This window comes from Typopeltis vanoorti, chromosome 10 (genome assembly GCF_054136105.1).
Source record: "Typopeltis vanoorti isolate ZY-2024b chromosome 10, IOZ_Tvanoo_1.0, whole genome shotgun sequence".
Classification (NCBI taxonomy): Eukaryota; Metazoa; Arthropoda; class Arachnida; order Uropygi; family Thelyphonidae; genus Typopeltis; species Typopeltis vanoorti.
The window spans coordinates 120,671,127-120,690,939 of NC_143558.1; the positions used below are offsets into that span (position 1 = coordinate 120,671,127).

At 36.4% G+C, this 19,813-nt stretch overlaps 1 protein-coding gene across 1 annotated transcript in view; it reads left to right on the forward strand.

The window, feature by feature from the left end:
- Window positions 1-19,813, forward strand: part of Dhc64C (dynein heavy chain, cytoplasmic) — a 1,087,706-nt gene that overhangs the window by 813,351 nt on the left and 254,542 nt on the right. The window contains exon 71 of the mRNA XM_090398628.1: window positions 9,821-9,881. Coding sequence (XP_090254754.1) covers window positions 9,821-9,881 — 61 coding nt within the window. The remainder of the gene's footprint in view (window positions 1-9,820; window positions 9,882-19,813) is intronic.

The window sequence follows — 19,813 nt, forward strand, 5'->3', positions numbered from 1 at the left end:
GTGCTGCTTTTAATAATAATAATGAATTGAATTTTAATGCAGATATCCAAGTAGGATAACTGTATTAAAAATCAGATATTACACACTTGGCTTTGTAGAAACAAAAGGAGAGCTAGTTAATCTTGTATGTATGGAGATTTCAACATCTTTCCATCTAGAAACTTGAGCTCCTGAGTTTGACAGATGGTAAAAAAAACAACTAGTATTCCTTCCCTTTCCTTTCAAAACAGACAAAGTAAGAAATTTAGAAAAGTCATTGTCATAATTTGGCAATGTAGTAATATATCCTATTACATCATTTGACTTTAACACACATATATACAATCAACAGATTTAATGATAATAAATATAATCAGATATTTCAGTCTGAAAAAGAGCATACCATCAGTGAATTATTACTAGTTCAAAATGTCTGATTTTCAGACAGGTATATATGATACTTTTTAATGCTATTTGTCATTCAAATGGCACAAAAATAATGGCATAAATGTATCCTTTATTAATCATGGTTTATTAGTTCATTGTTGAACAGTTTAAATTTTAAATTGTGTGATTTTTTGATCAATAGACAGCAGTGCTGATATTTTATTCAGAGATAAAAACACAAAGCATAACTATGTAATAGAAAAGTTCTGTTGCATATTCTATTTCTTGGTTGTGGGTTGTCTATGACTAATAATATTCATATACAAACTAGCATAATACCATACAAATATATTTCATATCAAGTTCTTACCATTAAGTTGGTCACATGCTATTTCAACATTTAATGAAAAGGAATATCTCTTAACTTTGAAGAAACATAAGAAATTTACTTTTGTGTAAAGAGATGCTACCTATATTCAAATTATACTTGATAGCATGATTTCTAAAATCTTCACTAGTAGATTTCCTTTAGAATAAAATAATTTTTCCTCCTAAAGAAAATTCTTATCCCAAATTTTAAGATGGCAGTTTTCACAATTGGATACTCTTCATATAAAGTGCTTGCATGTTATCTCTCATTTAGGTTTTGCAGAATATTAATTCCAGAAAATGGAGATGACAAGATGACTTAACAAATGCTTGTTGTTGTTCTTAATCTTCCCCCTGACTCAAAACTGCTAATTAATTTTATTCACAAAGGGAGTATGTGAGGCATTTTAACCATAATGTACCCGGTAAGTACGATCTAAATCGTACTTACTGGGTGCGAAATTTAAGGATGTAAGTGAGAGTATTAGAGCACAAAAACAGAGGGTGAAAGAATTGATAGTTGTGGCGGGTACGAATGAATTGAAAGGAGATAAATTTTTTATGAGAGAGGACTTGAAAGTATTATTAAAGGTAGCGAAAGAAAAGAGTGACAGAGTTAGAATGGTGAGTCTGTTGCCACGGTATGACAGAGAGGAGTTTAGAAGGAGGGCCATAATCGCAAATGATATTATGCGCAGGTTATGCAGACGGTGTGGTGTGGAATTCGTGGACATGTGGAATGAGTTTGATGGGCGAAAGGATTTATACAAGATGGATGGCCTGCATTTGAATGGACTTGGTGTGCGGAGACTGGAAAAAGTGTTGCTGAATGAAGTGAAAATGGATGTGCAGAACCAGGGAAACTAGAACTACCGGGGGGGGGGGTATGCGGACATCAGTGAGACAGTTGAGTGTAAGAATGTATATAATGTACCCGAGCCAGCACTAAGGACAAAAAATGGGAATGGGACATTTAGAATAACACATCAAGATAGGGGTGGGACAAAGGGATCACTGCATTTCATGTATACTAATGCCAGGAGTATTAGGAACAAGAAGAAAGAATTTTTGGCCTTGATTGGCTCTTCTTGGCCAGAGGTTATTGGCATTAGTGAAACATGGCTGACGGAAGATGATATAAAGAACTTTTATTATTAAAAGACCAGAAGATAAATGATAAAATATACAAAGAGCCAACAAGTTTCACTAGCCACTGTCTAGCATTTTCAAGGCTGAACTGGTGTGAAAACAAATGCATTAAGTTACATTTAAAACATACACTTCAGTAACTTTAGGCTGTTACATTTGATCATTCGTGTTTGATGGCGTCCATGTGTTTGAATGCTTCAATCAGAATCCGGTACATGACCACGTGTTGTGTAGTTTTTTGCATATTGTAGTTCTGTTGAACTGAGAGAGATGATGAGATTTTTCCATATGTCTTTAAGAATAATACCTTGATTTCTATTTAAATTATTGCCTGTGCGTAGTACCACAGCTGCTTCTTTTAAAGTTCTGTGTCTGTAGTCATTCTCGATGTAAGGCATAGAACTGTTTTTCCAATCTATAACATGATTTGATGTTGAGAAATGATGAGCTAAACCAGATGTGATGATTCTATTATGATTGACATCCCCCACATGTTGGCTCTTTGTATATTTTATCATTTATCTTCTGGTCTTTTAATAATAAAAGTTCTTTATTTTAATACATCAGACCAAATATGTACAAGTTAAGGAAAATGATATAGTTAGTGGGATAGAATGTGTAGGTTATAGTGTGTTTAGGAGGAACAGAGAGAGAATAAAATGGGGGGAGGATGATATTGTTCTGATATTGTTCATCAATATCAGAACAATATTGATGAACAAAATCAATATTGATGAACATCAATAGCTATTGATGTTCATCAGCTATTGATGATAGCTGATGAACTGCAGCCAAGGAGAATTGAAGTTGTATCGCAGGATAGTGAAAGGAGCTCATTTGAGGCTATTTGGTGTGAGATTGAGACTGGCAGAATAAAATATACAGTTGGGTGCAGCTATAGACCAGGTGATGGAATAGATGATGGAGATAGTATGCATAAACAAATTGAAGAAATGAGTGGAAGGAGGGTAATTATTATGAGGGATTTCAACTATGGTAACATAGATTGGAAGGAGAAGAGGACACATGTGAGGAAGGAAATGGATTTTATTCAATTATTAAGGGATAACTATCTGAGACAGCATGTAATTGAAAATACTAGGGGTGTGAGAGCGCTTGACCTGGTAATAGCATCTCAGAATTTGACTGTGATGAATATGACCTTATTGCCACCTATTGGTGAGAGTGATCATAAGGAAAATTCCACACCTTTAGCCACCTCCAAGGTGGCTAAAGGTGTGGAATTTTCGATTAAGACAGGGTTTATGTGGAATTACCGTGCTGGCAAGTATGATAAGCTTAGGAGATTGCTTGGATCAGTGCCATGGCACGTACAGCTGCAAGGGCTGGACGTCGATAGAGCATGGGAAGTGGTCAAGGAGCATTTACAGGAGGTTATGGCTGATTGTATACCTAGGGTCCGAATAGTAAAATAAGCAAGGGTTAAATGGATGAATAACACTATTAAGCTTGAGCTGCAAAAAAAGAAACAATTGTGGAGGGAATTTAAAGAAATGGGTGACCTGCAGGCACATGAATGGTATAAAGTGCAGGCCAGAAGGGTAACGAGTGTGGTAAAAAAAGCAAAAGCGGATTATGAAAGGAAACTAGCTATGCAAGCTAAAGAGAATCCCAAATGGTTCTTTCAATATGCTGCAAGCAAGAAAAAACTGTACACGGCAAAATTATTTTAAGGAATGATGATGGTAAGGAGGTCACTGAATCAGTCGATATAGTGGAGTTACTGAGCGCGCACTTTGCAAAAGTATATCGTCCAGGTGGTGACATTGAAAAAATGAAGGAACCATTAGTTTATATGAGAATTGTGATGAATGAAGTGGAGGTGAATAGTCTATTACAGAGCCTTAATGTGAATACATCTGTGGGATTGGATGGTATACCGGCACAGGTATTGCGTGAAGCGGCTAAGGAATTATCAGTGTCCTTGACCATGTTGTTTAATCTGAGTCTCGGGTCTGGTTTAGTCCCGAAGGTGTGGAAAGAGGGGAAAATAGTTTCACTGCATAAAGGAGGATCCAAGACTACGGTTGCAAATTACCGACCGATCAGCATATCAGGAGTTGTTGTTGTCAAGGTCTTGGAGAAAGTAGTCAAGGAAAAAATACAGGAATGGATTGATAAAAATGAGATACTGTATGGGGGACAGCATGGCTTTGTGAAGGGTAGATCATGCCTCAATAACTTGCTCAAGTTTTATAACAAGTTGATGGCTGAACTGGATAAGGGTACTGGGTTTACAGCGATACTGCTGGACCTGACAAAGGCGTTTGACAGGATACCACATGGAATTCTAATCCGTAAACTACAACATATGGGAATGGATATAGGATTGGTGAGATGGATAGGTGGGTGGTTGATGGAGAGATATCAAATAGTAGTTTATTCAGGATTAGAGTCCAAAAGACGGCCTGTGACTAGTGGTGTGCCGCAGGGTTCTGTTCTTGGACCACTCCTTTTTAATCTGTTCATTAGTTCGCTGATGGTGCAAAGTTGGGTAGGGTGATAGTGAATGCAGAGGATGTCAGAATCTTGCAGGATGACATGGATAGATTGGGGTTCTGGGCTAAGGAGAATGGATGTCAATTTAATGTGACAAAATGTAAGGTTATGCATTTTGGGGTGAAAGATTAGCAGCAGTATACCACATTGGTGGAACTGTACTCCAGGAGATGAAGCCAGGGACTTGGGAGTGTTGGTGGATAGGGAGATGAAGTTTAGGGTGCACATTGCAAAAGTAGCTAAATCAGCTCATCAACTTACTTGGTTGTTGAAAAATACCTTGACGAGCAGAGACAATCAAGTTGTTGTACCTCTGTACTGAGCCTTGATAAGACTTCATCTCGACTACTGTGCCCAGATTTGGTCACCTAGGTTCCTTCTTGATGGGGAGAGGATCCAGAGGCGAGTGACTAAGATGATAGCAGGTCTATGGAATGAACCATATGAGAATAGGTTGAAGATTTGTGGGTTGCAGAAATTAGTTGATAGGCAGAAAAGGGAAGATATGATTGAGACATTCAAATTGCTAAAGGGCTATATTGCTCAAATTGCTAAATTGCTAAATAATCTATAGGATTAATTCAGAGGATATTTTTGAGATCGGGTGGTGGTGGGAGAACTAGGGGACACCTATGGAAGCTGGGCAAGAGTGTGGTTAGCTGGGGTGTTAGAGCTGGGTTCTTTGCTTTTAGAGTGGTAAATGAGTGGAATAAGCTGCCAGAGTCTGTTGTGGGTGCTATGACGATGAGCGAGTTCAAGGCAAGGTATGATAGATACTGTGAGAATGTCGTATAGTTGTGTTGACATGATGTTTAGGGTCTCCCCTCGATGAGTCTAAGGACTCCCTGGAGTCACCTGAAATAATAATAATAATAACTAACTTACAGAAATTTCTTCAGCATCCTTTCTCAGAAAGGAAGGAAACTGAAGGTATGAAAGAAGATTCTACAAATTCTGAAGATGTAGGACCCTTTTGAATCAGTTGTAGAAAGTGTACCTAAGACTAATCCAAAACTGTACTATGTTGACATAGACATAGTAGCAGAAGGAACTGAAATACAAGGAATCCAAATACTGGACCCAAGTAAAATGCCATTAAACATTTTCAATTGTTATTATCCTCTTGATGACAAACCTTGACCAAATCTTTCCAGCCTATCCCATCTCATTGAAGAAAACTCCATTATCTTAGGAGACATGAATAGCAAACACCTGTTATGGGGGTTCTGAGGAAATAAACTCCAGAGGAGAAAACCAAAGTAATTTCTTAGATGAAACAGGACTAATAACTCTCAACAGTAGAGATCCCACTTATCTGTCTTATTCTTATGGCACAAAAGATGCCCTAGATATTACTGTGGTATCTCCAGATCTTCACGACAAAGCTATTTGGTCTGTTTTGGAACCAGTAGGAAGCAATCATACTCTGATATTAATGAACCTGAACCCAAAAATGACTAAACCTACCCAAAAAATAAAATATCATCGAAACTTCCAAAAGGCAAATTGGGAGAAATACAAGTATGAAGTAAACAAAATGTTGAAAGATCACACATACCATGATGACTTAGACAAAGATTACATAACTTGGAAGAATACTATCCTAAATTCAGCAAAGAAAAGTATTCCAAAGGGCTACAGTAGAAAAGTTATTTCAAACTACACATAGGTTCACCAGGAACTTGCCAGTAAAATAACTAGAAGAAACGAATTATTTAACATCTTAAAAATTGGAAGCTCTCCAAAACCTGCATAGAGTACAACAAGACAAATGTCGAAATTAAATAAAAATGCAAAGAACTAGGTGGCAAAGATTTTGCCACCCAGTTCTTTAAGGTCACTTAAACAAAGCCAATGAAAGTTTATCTACATACTGTGAAAATCAAAATTAACCTTATTAAATCAGAAATTTGTGTATTTGCAATTAATAACCACCTCAGAAAGTGGAGACCAAAGATTAGCTAAACAATGAACTAATTACATTTAATGATAACCCCAAATACCTTGGAGTTACTCTGAATCCATCACAAAGCTTCAATAAACATATCAATAATATTGCAGTCAGTGCAAAAAGAAGATTAAATATCATGAAAAATATCTAGTGAAGAGTGGAGAGCTGATGCTAAAACCTTAAAATCACACCTCTATTATCCAACCCATAATGGAATATGCTTCACCCCTGGATGCAAACATCACAAACCAGTTTAGACAAGCTGATGAAAATTCAGTAAAATGCAGCTAGAATCATATGTGGACTAAGAAATACAGCTCCTAGAAAAATAGTAGAATTCAAATCCAACCTTGTTTCTTTAAAAATTATGTGGTAAGAAAATCTTACTAAATTTGTAGAAAAAAGAGCCAACCTTGCACATCATAGAACAAGCAAACTTTTTATAAAGTGGCAACCAACAAAAATATAAAGAAAAAATCAACAATACATGAAATCATGGAAAATAAAATTCCCTTGGATTGTCCAAATAAAATAGCCGACTACCCAGTATTCCTTCCAAATCAAGACAGGAAAAATATACTCTTGAGAGACACTTGTGACATTAAATTAGGAATTATAGACACGTTAACACAAGAATATTTTAATGTTTGCCGAATATTTCAGTCTAAAACTAACAGACTATCCTCAGTGGCTACATAGGAACAGTTTTTTACAAGGTGGAATACCAACAAATGATCATTCAAAAGTAGAATGAGCCACGTGATCTTACATTGCTAAGTGTTAAAGAGAGGTAAATTTCATCAGAATGATGAATAAATTATAGGTATTAATTCACAATTTCATAAAACAATCTTAATTTATAATTTCAATTAAAGATAACATTAGATTAATGTAAGAATTAAAGGTCTCAATTTAAAAAAAAAATAATAATAAATTTAATGTGTTATCAGGATTAAACTTTCCCATATTTTTGACAAGGATATACAGCAATCCCTCGATTAGTGTGCCTAATGCGTTCTTTAAAACAGGAGCATTAATCAAAAACACACTAATTGAATATAATACCCTGTGGGGAAAAGTATAATTCGCTTCTCAAATTTCTTTTTTGAACCTTAAGTTTTTTTTTATAAAAGAATTAGGGTATGTCTCAGGGCCTAGTTAAAGGAAAACCATGAAGCTGAAAGACAATAAAACATATTCAGAATATACATTTTATTATTCTACTTCTTAACAAAGAATTGAGCTAATATGGTTTGGCTGGCATTTTGTTTCTTTTTTTCATACAACCGATGGTATGGCCCTATTGCCTCTTCTACTCTTCTGCAAATTTTACTGCTTCTCTCTTCATCAGGGTTTAGCCTCTAAGCATTGCTGCTTAAAAACTTCGATTGTACAAAAAATATTTTCGAATTGTTTCTGTGAAATGAAATCTCTTTTGGCTGACTATCAATGGTTAAATTTTCTTCATATTCTTCAGGATCTTCCCGTTTTGCATCAGAATTTAGCAGGTCAGAATCACTCACTTCTTCAGAATGAGATTTAATTAACTCTTGGATGTTATCATTGAAGGGGAGAAAGAAATGAAGGACGCATGAATTGGTTGCCAACATGCGAAATCAAAATCACGTGCTTTATAGATAAAATTTCCCAACTGTTATACAAGCAAAATAGTTACCACTTTAAAAACTACAATGATCATAAAAGAGAAGTTAATTTTCCGATGTATAATGATAAACAACTCATCCCAGAAGACGGATTCATTACCCTATTATGGGAATGGATTCTCTTTTTTGTGACATGCACAGAAGTGTCAAAGGGTCTCAGATCTGTGGGCATACTATAGTAGACGACATAAATTTTGGCGGTAAAAATTTTGAACATAGTACCGTATGCATAGTGTGCTTGGAAGTAGTGTAGTATGCCATTAAAAATAACTTTGTAAAATGTTTTAAATTGGTAACTAAATTATTTCATTGTGGTGAGTGATTTTTTTAAAATTGTTAGCCATAAAAAAATATAGATAGGAAATTTTTAAAATCTGTAACATTTATTTTTAAGATGTATATACACACACTAATCGAATTTGGGTATCGAAAAAAAATGACGCACTAATCGGGGTGCACTGTACAGTAATCGAGGGAATACTGCACAGTCATTTCAATTAAATTTAGGGTGTTGAAGTAAGGCCTCAGCACTCTGTTTGAATTTATAGTGACATTTGTGTATAAGGCGACTCTTGGACCAGAGGATGTTGTAGCTTGCCAATCCAGACTTATCGGATTTGTTGTGAAGAATGTATGATTGATGTTCTTCACAGCAAATCCGATAAGTCTGGATGTACAAGTGGTTAGCATCTCCTCTCTCTCCAACCAGTAGGTTGTGGGTTTGGATTCTGCCATGGACAGGGATGTTTATGATTGTATTTAGATAGAAGATGAATTTCATTGCCCACTGTGATTTCACCACCCCACTTATAATGGAGGCCTGAAGTGGCTTCAAAAAGTTCCATGTTTGGGCTCTAGTGCAGGGTTTCCAGGCTATGTAAAAAATAATTTAAAAATACAAAAAAAAAAAGTATAAAAATTAATAAAATAGAAAAAAAAATCCTTAACCCTCTCACAGTGCTAATGTACAATAGTCCTGTAACTTTGCATGAGGAAGAATCACATAAAAATAAAGATTGGAATGGTACCAGAGGTGCATTATATACACCTACTCACAAGTTGTCTGCAAGTTTTCTGCAAATTTCCACGAAAACTTGCAGAAACAAGTTTTGCAAGCGTTCAAATATTTTATTCAGGCATATTATTTTAGTGCTTTTCGTAATCTCCATTGAACTCAGACATATGTTATCTGAAGAGTCTGGTATATTGTTCACGTTGTGTGTTTGATCCCAAGTCATGTCAGGATTAAGAGAAATTTAGGCTACTTGTTGCATCTAGGTACTCGTTCCACCATTTGTCTCTCTCTTGTACTGATAACAGGCGGATTATAAAATAAAATGAGTAGCACATGTAAAAGACTGCCTTTATAATTTTAATGAGTGCAGTCCATATTTTACTGCTTTTTACCAATCTGCCTAGGTCTTCATATTTGGGCAAATTTTATCAGACTCGTGGAATACATCTAATATTTTTAAACCACTGCAAAATTTTAATTTGTTTAATTGCATATTGATATACTTCAAGCCATTACAAAAATGTTAATCTTTACTCTTTTAGATTTTATATATATAATTTACATAGAAGAGCTTCAGCTAGTTGTACAGTATATTTCTTCATTTATCTATATACTTTAAACTATGAACATGTTGCATGATACTCATCGTTGCTAATGCACCAGTAAACGCTTAATGAACAACAGCAACATTCTCTCACTATGTGTGTGTGTGTATAGTTAATGAATTGCTTTGTTGCCTTCAGTTACATGAATTACATATATGATATCATGAATTTTTTTTTATAGGTCCTTAAAGCAGAAAGACCTGACATAGATGAAAAACGTTCTGATTTGCTAAAACTACAAGGTAAGAGACCAGAAATGTTTGTAGATGTTTTTTTCAAAATTGTAATTTACCTGTGCATGTATTTATAAATAAAAGAAATTTTAAAAATATTGATGAATCAATGACTTTTGCATGATGTTGGTAAGCTGGTGCTCATTGAAATCTAATTTGCATAGAGGAGTCCAACTTGAAACTTGAAACTTTTTAACAATTACTTAGTAGTAGTCAAAAAAATAAATTCAAATGAATAAGAATAATGCAACATCATCATCTGGTGGAAAACCCTCTTACTCTGAAAAGGCAGTAGAAGTGTAAAGGGGATATTAACATTTATGTCTGTCCTACTTTCTCATAATTATATCACGTATGAATGATATAATTATGATTAGCACCCAAAGAATAACAAACATGTAAACAAGAATACCTGCCTACAGAACCATTAATAGATTGTATGGATACTTTTATTCTTTCCCCCAATCTAGAGGAAAAATAAAACCATTAAAACTATAAAAACGTATAAATACTTAATGTGCCTGGAGTAGAATATGATGACATTTTAGATAATGATGAGGAAGAGATGGCTGACTATCCTGAAGAGGATAAATACAAGACTAATAAAAGCAAGAAAATTCTCACAAAACCAGAATCCGCATTCATCAACCAAACATAAATAACTGAAATTGAAGATGCCAAAAAATTATATTCTTCTTTAAACCTTTATCCAAGTGTAAGCAAACAAACTTTGTGTGTGAAGTATCTTCACAACTAGGTCACTTGTATATAGAGGCTAATGACTTTTCTAATTGCTTTAGTATCCCATAATGCAAAGCATTATGGGATACTAAAGATACACATCCTTTTGAGTGTATATAATGCTATGCATTATGGGAATGACCAATACCCGGATTAGTTTCAACTTTTATTGAGGTCTCATCAGTGGGAGCAAGACCCAGAAGGGATACCAAGGTTGAAGTAATGTAGAAATCTTATATAAATCATACAGAAATCATTATATATGATTTCTGTATGATTTATATTTTACTCATATCATTGGGATAAAAGATTAGACAAGAAGAACCATTAAGTAGCAAAGAAAGAACTGTGAAAATATGAGTTTAAATTTTAAAATTGTGTGCAGCAATATCAATAATTTATTTAAATATTGTTGTATGATAGATGTGATTGGTAGGCAGTTTTTTAGTTTATTTACAGTTCTTTATTTATTGAATTTCTTTGTGTTTCTTGTGTGTAGCTTTGAGCATGATCAAAATGGCAGTGAGATGAAGATCAGTGTGAAAAACAGATGCAAGTGGCATAAATTTTTTGAAAATGCTGAGATGCTGTGAATTCAATATGTATGCGTGGGGAGAGATTGAAGATATTTATGTAGAGAGGATTAATAAAGATGAGAGTTTAGGTGTGCAAGCAATGTAATGTGCTTATGGATTATGAGATGTCATTGAATGTGAGTGGTAATAGGGAAAAGATCATGGATGTATGGAGCTATGGAAGTAAGTGGAGTTGACAATAAGATTGAGTGCATAAACGACAATGGTAATACAGTGAGAGAAACTAGTGGTGAGTTACCATGGTTGAGTGGTAAGACAGTGTGCATAGCTGGTGGTGAGCAGTTAGACCACAGATGTGCACGGTGGTTAAAATACAATTGACATAAATGACAGTGAGAAAGTAATTGAAGAGATGAAAGCAGAATTGGTAAAGACGAGGCAATGTTACAAATAATGTGCTGAAAGATTGAAAGAAATATCAAATGATTGGAGAGTAGCCCTGTATGGGATTCAATGATTAGAGGTGTGGTGAGTGAAAAGGTGCACAAGGCATGTTTTCTGGAAGGTAGAACGAGCAGGATGATTGAAGCATTGGATAAGATGCGTATGCAAGTATTAGTTGGTAGTGGCATTTGTCACAAATGATTTGGTAACAAGGAGAATATAAGAATATATGTCAGGAGGCTGTTAAGAAGAGTGAAAGATAACAGTGTGGTAGTTAAGGTAGTCGTCGTGTTGCCACGTATGATAATGATGAGTTGAGAGGACAAGCAACAAGTATGAATGGTATGTTAGCATTGTTGTGTGGAGGAGAAAAAAATTCGCTTTGTGAATCTGTGGGATGGATTTAAGGGACAGATACAGCTGTATAAAAGAAGAAGAAGATGGGCTATGTTTAAATGGATTTGGTGTGAGTTAGTCAGAAAAACTGTTGCTGCAAGAAAAAGTAATGATTGAAGTGAATGGAACACCTCAGGAAGCAAGAGGTGTTGTGAAAGAGTAGGACAATAAGGTAGAAGAGTTTGCAAATAGAGAGGTGAGTGAGACAAGTGAAGAGAATAACAGAGAAGGAACATAAATGGACAGGGAAATGGGGGAGGAGTCACTGACAGGGAAATGACTGTGTGAGAAGTGTAGATGATGGAACAGATGTGTGACTGTGCAAGAAAGGATTAAAATAGTCCGGGATGTGGAGCAACATTTAGGTCTGGGGAAAGGTGTAATATCAGTGATGATAGAGAAATGGCCAAGGAGGAGGAGTATAGATGAGTCATATCCAAGAAGTTGTGCCCATCTAGGGCGGAGCAATGGGACTTGTTATAGAAACAGAAATGAGCTAGTGTGTATGTTTACAAATGCTAGAAGTGTTAGAAACAAGAAATGAAATTGTAGCATTGATAAAGTTCATTTGCTCAATTGTTGGAATTACTGAAACATGATTGAAGAATGATGGCATTCTGACAGGAATAGAGATGGAGGGATATGTGGTCTTTCATGAAAACAGACAAGGCAGAAAAGTAGGGGGGTTGATGATGGAAGAGATGTGCCCATCTAGGGTAGAGATGCAAGGAGCAAGTACTAACAGTGGGTTTGGAACTTTGAAGCAATATGTTGTGAAGTGGATGTGGACAGGATAAAATATTTAGTAGGGGTGTTGCTATAGATTTGGTAATGTGGAAGTCAGTGAGAAGGAGATGTTTAGACAAATTTGTCTAGTTAATAAGAAGAGGATGATCATTATGTACAATTTCAATTATTGTAATATAGACTGGAGTGAAGAGACAGCATGTGGAACCAAAGAGAATGAATTTCTTCAATTTTAGAAGGACAACTGTCTTAGGTGGTATGTAGTAGAGGCTACACTAGGATTGAGGGTGTTGGATTTAATTATCTCATCAAATATTATTGTAAATGAAGCACCAAACCTTTTTCCACTTGGTGAAAGTGACCATGAAACGATCACTTGGGTGGTGGTGAGCCATATCAGGGCTTTTGAGAGAAAGGGTTATATGTGGAACTATAAGGCAGATGATTATGACAAACTCAGGAAGCAGCTTGCAGTGATATCATGGAGTGAGGAATTGGATGGGAAGTAGATTAGTGCTGCTTGGTCCCTATACAGGAACTGTCTGGTAGAGGCTATGACTGAGTATTCCAAAGGTCAGGAGATTAAATAAGGTAGGTATAAAATGGATAACTGAAGAGATGAAACATGCAATCTGGAAGAAAGAGGTATTGTGGAGGCAGCACAATATGAGTGGCAGTAATCATTTAAATGAGTATGAAGAGCAAACAAGGAAGGTGACTTGCTTGGTAAGGATAGTGAATGTACAATATGAGACTAAAAGAAATCCTATGGAATTTTTTCAATATGTGGCTAGCGGAAGGAAGAATGATCATGAGAGAATGATGTTGGTCAGTGACAATGGGAAAATGATAAGCACTGGTGAGCACACTTCTTGTAAAGAACTAAATGAACATCCCCATGGACAAGATGCATTGGTCCATGTAAAAAGTCATGCTTGTAGGTGGTATAAATTGGAGGAATGTGATGCTCACAAGTCAGTGCAACTGTGTCTTGGTGAAATGGCTGTGAGATGGGAACTGAAGGAGTTTGAAAGAGATGTTGTGATAGGATTCCATGTTTCAGCCCTATCTGATTTGCAAATTGTTGACAAATTGGGCCATCCCAGGTTAACAATCAGTAATACCATACTGAGATGGAAGTGCAGGAAGTCAACTACAATGTGCTACCTGCATGACCCTAGGATACTACAAAGGATAATATGTAAAAACCGCCATTCGTCAGCCAGCACGTTGAATGTGGAGTTTCAGACATCAACTGGAACTTGTTATTATCATAATTCATTTTTATAGCATGCTCAAAACTTATTGGCTGTAAATAAGAAATTCTGAAAAAAAAAATTTATGAAGTCAATTGGCATGTACACTCCCATTTACTCTTGTGTTTTACATTTACTGGTGTTTGTGTTCACACATACACAGCTTAGTGGAAATATTCCATATGACCCTTTGGTTTGGGAACAAAACCACCTTTCAAAGCTCTAGATAATAGTATAGGCAATATTCATGGATAAAAAAATAATAAAAATCCAGGGCTAATGAAAACAAAAACTACTCGCCACAGTAAGCCAGATGATACCACCAAAAAGAAATAATGAAAACATTCATACAATGGAAAATTATGAATTCATCAAAATATTGATGACATCAGGACCCTCTTGCAGAAATGTAAACTAGTTTGTTTCTGCCCACAGGAAACAGACCTAAAGCCAAAATGTGATCCAACATTACAAAATATTACCATCATTACACAAGGACAGGACAGGATAAACCTGCTCATGGAGGAGTTCCTATTCTTGTGGATAGTTTCATACCCTTCAACACGTCTCACTTAATACGAATATAGAAACTGTTGCTGTCTGACTCTCAGAACTCTATTAACAGTATGTTGCATCTCTGTTCCTCCTGCTTCAGATATCTTGCAAGATGATCTAGATGATGCCATATTCAGTTACCACTCACTATTAATGAGGAAATAAATGGACACAACTCTACAGGATAGTAGTTGAACAAACATCAAAGGAAGAGTTGGGTGTATGCTTAACAATAATTATCTCTCCCTCCTGAACACAGGAAGCAATGACTTCTTCCATATTCCTACCCAAACATTCACTGTCATAGACTTAACTTTATGTTCACCCACCCTCCCTCTTCCATTTTTCGAGTGGGAAACTGATGTGAATTTATTTGGGAGTGATCACTTTCCTGTGATATCCACCTTCCTGCATGGACAACCGTATACTCCATCACAGATATCAAGTTGGAAAATTGAGCAAACTGATTGGCTGGCCTTCTCATCATTAGCAGAATTTGATTCTGCAATGGTCAACTATTCTTGCACCAGTGATGCAATGAATAGTGTTAGTGTAGCTGCTATAATTGCAATTCCTAAAACATCTAGTGAGTTCTTGCATTTCCCAAAGCAGTGATGGAGTGAGAATTGCACCGCATCCAAAGATAACCCACAAGAGCAAACCCCCATTGCTTTCAAATGTACTTATGCCCAACCAAGATACATCAGAGTTGAAATGAATCCTCAATACAATATGCTTCTATATCAAGATTCACCAACAGCAAAAAAGTAATGAAAAAATCCATTACCAGAATGAAAGGCAGATATATCATTTACTAGCTCTTCCTTCTAGAACATGATGGTTGCACAATTTCCAACCCAACATCAGTTGCCAATGCATTTATAGAGATTTTTGCGATAACATCTAGAGCACAGCACTGATTCCGCCATTCAAATTCTGCAGCTGACTTCATAGATTACATCACCCACCACCAGACATGTACCATTGAAAGATTAAGAGAAATTTATGCGTTGCCAGAATCGCTTCAGAAGGATTTCAGAAAGGCTGTCACCATCAGCTTATGTCCATGGCACATTGGGAAAAAATTGCCAGATCTTTAAAAAAAAGTACAACCTCTACACAGCTTTTAAGCCCCACCAGAAACTTGCTACCTTTATCCATTCTACCAAAGATCAGCTCCCTATTCTCTCAGTGCATGGAGTATATAAAGTATCCTGTTCCTACAAGTTGGCTTACTTCAGACAGATTGCACTATCCAATTAGACCAGGGATCGCAAAGTGGTCAATATTGACTCCTGGGGGAATCGATGTGGCTATCCAAAAGGGTTGATAAATGTCCAGGGGTCAAAAGGGAGTCAATAAACACCTAGTAAACATGCAACACCAACTGGCTGATCAGCTGAGCCACCAAGGGAGAAGCGCACGCACATTTGCCAGTGGCTATTAGAGTGCTATTCGGTGATCTGATAACTTTGAATTTTCTGTGTAAGTTTTTTAAAGTTATAGTGTCCATATTTCTGGCCCCTGATAGTAAGAAATGCCGACAGTATTCAAAAGATTATTTAAAATTTGGATTTATACCATTTACCAATGAAACAATGAAAAGGGTGAAGGAATTGTTATTTTTAAATTGAGAAACTTATTATTGATAACATTTATTCATTTATTTAATATGATGCAGGTCAATGAGGGATCAAGGATTCCATGAAGGGGTCGATGGTCTAAAACGTTTGCTGACCCCTCATTTAGACAAACACAAATCGTACATCTTCAATTACAACTATGGCCAATCCTGCCTTGCAGACCATGTATTGGATACAACTCACAGGATCTTCTGGAAGAAAGCCACCATGCTCCACTATAGTAACTTTAAAAAGGAAAGACTGTTTATGGAATCTGCAGCAGCACTCAGAAATCAACCTAATTTAAACAAATAAGGATGCATTAAACTTCCCAAAATTTGGGAAACTATATTTGTTAGAGATCCCAGTTTACATCCTAGGCTGCCGACATATGCCCATAGTGGGCTCACAACCCAGATAGGACTTTAGAGTCACTCATGTGTTTCATTAAGTATTGTGTGTGTGTGTGTGTGTGTGTGTGTGTGTGTGTGTGTGTGTTACAAGTGTTATTTATACTCCCTGAAGATGTCTCAGTGACCGAGACGAAATATTGGAAGCATTAAAATTAGTTTTTAATCCTTTCCTATCCAATAAACCTCCAACATGATTTCCTTAAAATCCTTGACATCATCCAAGGTAAGCAATTAAGCTCATAGATGATCTCAATCTCTCTCACAGATTAACTTCAACCTCACAGGCACAGTGTTTCAGCACTGTCTCTTTTCTATAGGTACCTTCTTTATGGTCACTTCTTCAGAGAATTGGCAACCATCATTTCTCTACTTTCTTTTGCTCCTCTTAATACAAGAGCAGCAGCTGCATAGCATCCTTTTACTGTGCAACTGCAAACACACCAAACCTGCTTCTGTTCTATTCTTCCTCTTTTATTGCATCCACCTATATCTAGAACAGCCTTCTTCATAAAGTATTGCCAAACTAAAACCTGCAATTCTTAAGTAAAAACATCAATCAACTTCTATCTTATTCTTCATTAGCACACTCCCATACACACTACTGATGTGCTTATAGGTCTCTTGGGATCAGTAAAAAAAAAAAAAAAAATCTTATCCCCCCTATCCCTAGTTTCTTGTCCCCCCCCCTAAAAAAAAATCAATTTTTCTTCGAACAGCACCAATGAATACAACAGGCTGTTTACAAAAGAAGAAATGAAAGCTTCTCTGTTTAAATTCTGTCCAACTGCTGTAGGACCAGATAATGTCCATTACAAGATCGTAAAGCATTTGTCACCATTATCCACGGAATAATTGTTGCATCTTTACAACAGAATTTTCTGTATGAGTATATTTCAAAATACCTGTCAAAGGGCAATTATAATTGCCTTTCCTAAGCCAGGGAAGGATCTAAAATAGGTACCGTCCAATTGCTCTGACCAGCTGCTTGTGCAAGATTGTGGAAAAAAATGAAATGTGTTTTTTGTTTTGTTTTTTAAGGAAAATTTTTTTCCTTGGCTTTTGAAAATATCATTCTTCTACTGATCATCTAGTCTTGCTAGAGGCATAGATTAGATAAGCCTTTCTTAAATGTGAGCATTCCAGTATCAGTTTTCTTTCATATGGAAAAAAGCATATGACACTGCTTGGAGATTTGGAATACCGAACACTCGTAATTTTGGTCTTAGAGGGAATTCCCTCTTTTTATCAAGAACTTGCTATTTAACTGAATTTTCTAAGCTCGAGGGGACTCGCTCTCTCTCCAAACTATAACGCCAAGAGGAGGGAGTTGCACAAAGCTCAGGTTTAAGTGTCATGCTTTTTGCTGTCAAGGTCATTTCAATAACAGAACAACTTCCTCCAGCAATAAGCAGTGTCATCTATGTGGAACTTTACCATATTCTATAATTCATGTGATATGAGGGTCATAGAAAGACAGCTGCAGCAAATCATTGACCATCTCCCAAAATAGTCACTTGCAAATGTGTTCAGATTTTCCCAAGAATAGACAGTTTGTGTGCACTTTTGTTGCAGATGTGATCTTGTTCTGACCCAGACCTCTGACTAGAACAATCACTAATCCCATTTTCACCAGAATCCAAGTTTTTGGGACTCATATTTGAAGCAAACTCAGTTTCCTTTCTCACATACCTTAAGAGACAAGCATCGTAAAGCAACGAACATTCTATGCACCATGTCTTGCACTGCCTTGTTGTGCTGATAGATATTCTTTGCTTTGTTTGTCAAAACTTGATTATGGATCTCAAGTTGATGTTTCTGATAGGAGAGTACACTGCAATGGCTAATCCCTGTTTATCAATCCAGCAGAATTACAACTACACCTGGTCGTCGACTTACGACTTCTGCGACTTACAACCACAAAAAAAAATAATAACATAAATTAATAAATCAGGCAGCTGTGCATACGATAACTATGGGATACGATAGTAATCGTACGATAACTATCTCTCACATAAATTCAGTCGCTTTCAAGCATCTGTTGCGTGTGGTGAAATACTACTCATAAAATGTCTAGTAAAAGGGAAAATGCCTTCATTTACAGATATGCCAGCTAAGAAGTCAAGGAAAACTATTGATTTAGAGTGTAAAATGAAAGTTATCCAGAAGTATGAAGGCAGAAAGAAAGTGAATATGATAGCACGTGACTTGAAGTTATCACATTCCACGGTATCGACAATACTTAAGGACAAAGAAAGAATTCAGAAAGCTGTGAAAGGTTCTGCACCTATGAAGTCTACAATTTTAACCAAACAATGATAGAGACCCATCCATGAAATGGAGAAATTGTTGTTTATGTGGATGGAAGATTTAATACAGAAAAATTAATCCATGAGCCTTTGCACAGTGCAAGCGAAGGCTAGAAGTCTGTTTCAGAGTTTAAGGCATGCGCCGGAGACGATTACGCAGAAGATTTTCAGGCTAATACTGGATAGTTTAAGCATTCTAAAAAAAGATTTGCTTTGCATAATGTACATGTCGCAGGAGAAGCAGGAAGTGCAGATGAAGATGAAGCCCAAAAATTCGTTGATAGTTTTGACTCTTTAATCAGAGAAGAAGGTTATCTACCGGAACAAATATTTAACGTAGATTAAACCGGCTTGCAATGGAAATGCATGTGCCTAATCATACGTACATACACCAAGAAGCAAAAAGGATGCCAGGATTCAAAGCTTTTAAGGATCGGTTGACTTTGTTACTTGGTGGGAATGCCATAGGTTTTAAGCTGAAGCCTTTTCTCATTGAACGTTCAGAAAACCCTTGTGCATTTAAGCACATCAACAAGCACACACTGCCCGTTTACTACCATTCAAACCATAAAGCTTGGATGACTCAAACACTGTTCGAAGACTGGTTCATGAATTGCTTTATTCCCCAGGCTCGTGAATATTGTGCGGAGAGAAGTATCCCTTTCAAGATTTTATTGATTATGGACAATGCCCCTGGCCACCCTCCTCATCTGGACGAGCTTCAACATGATGTTAGAATAGTTTTTATGCCACCTAACACAACCGCTCTCATTCAACCCATGGATCAGTTTGCTATTTCAGCATTCAAGGCTCACTACCTCAGAACGACATTTGCACAAGCCATCAATTCTGATGCTGATTTATCTTTGCGAGACTTTTGAAAGCAGTACAACATTCTTCAGTGTATCAAGAATATTTCGACCGT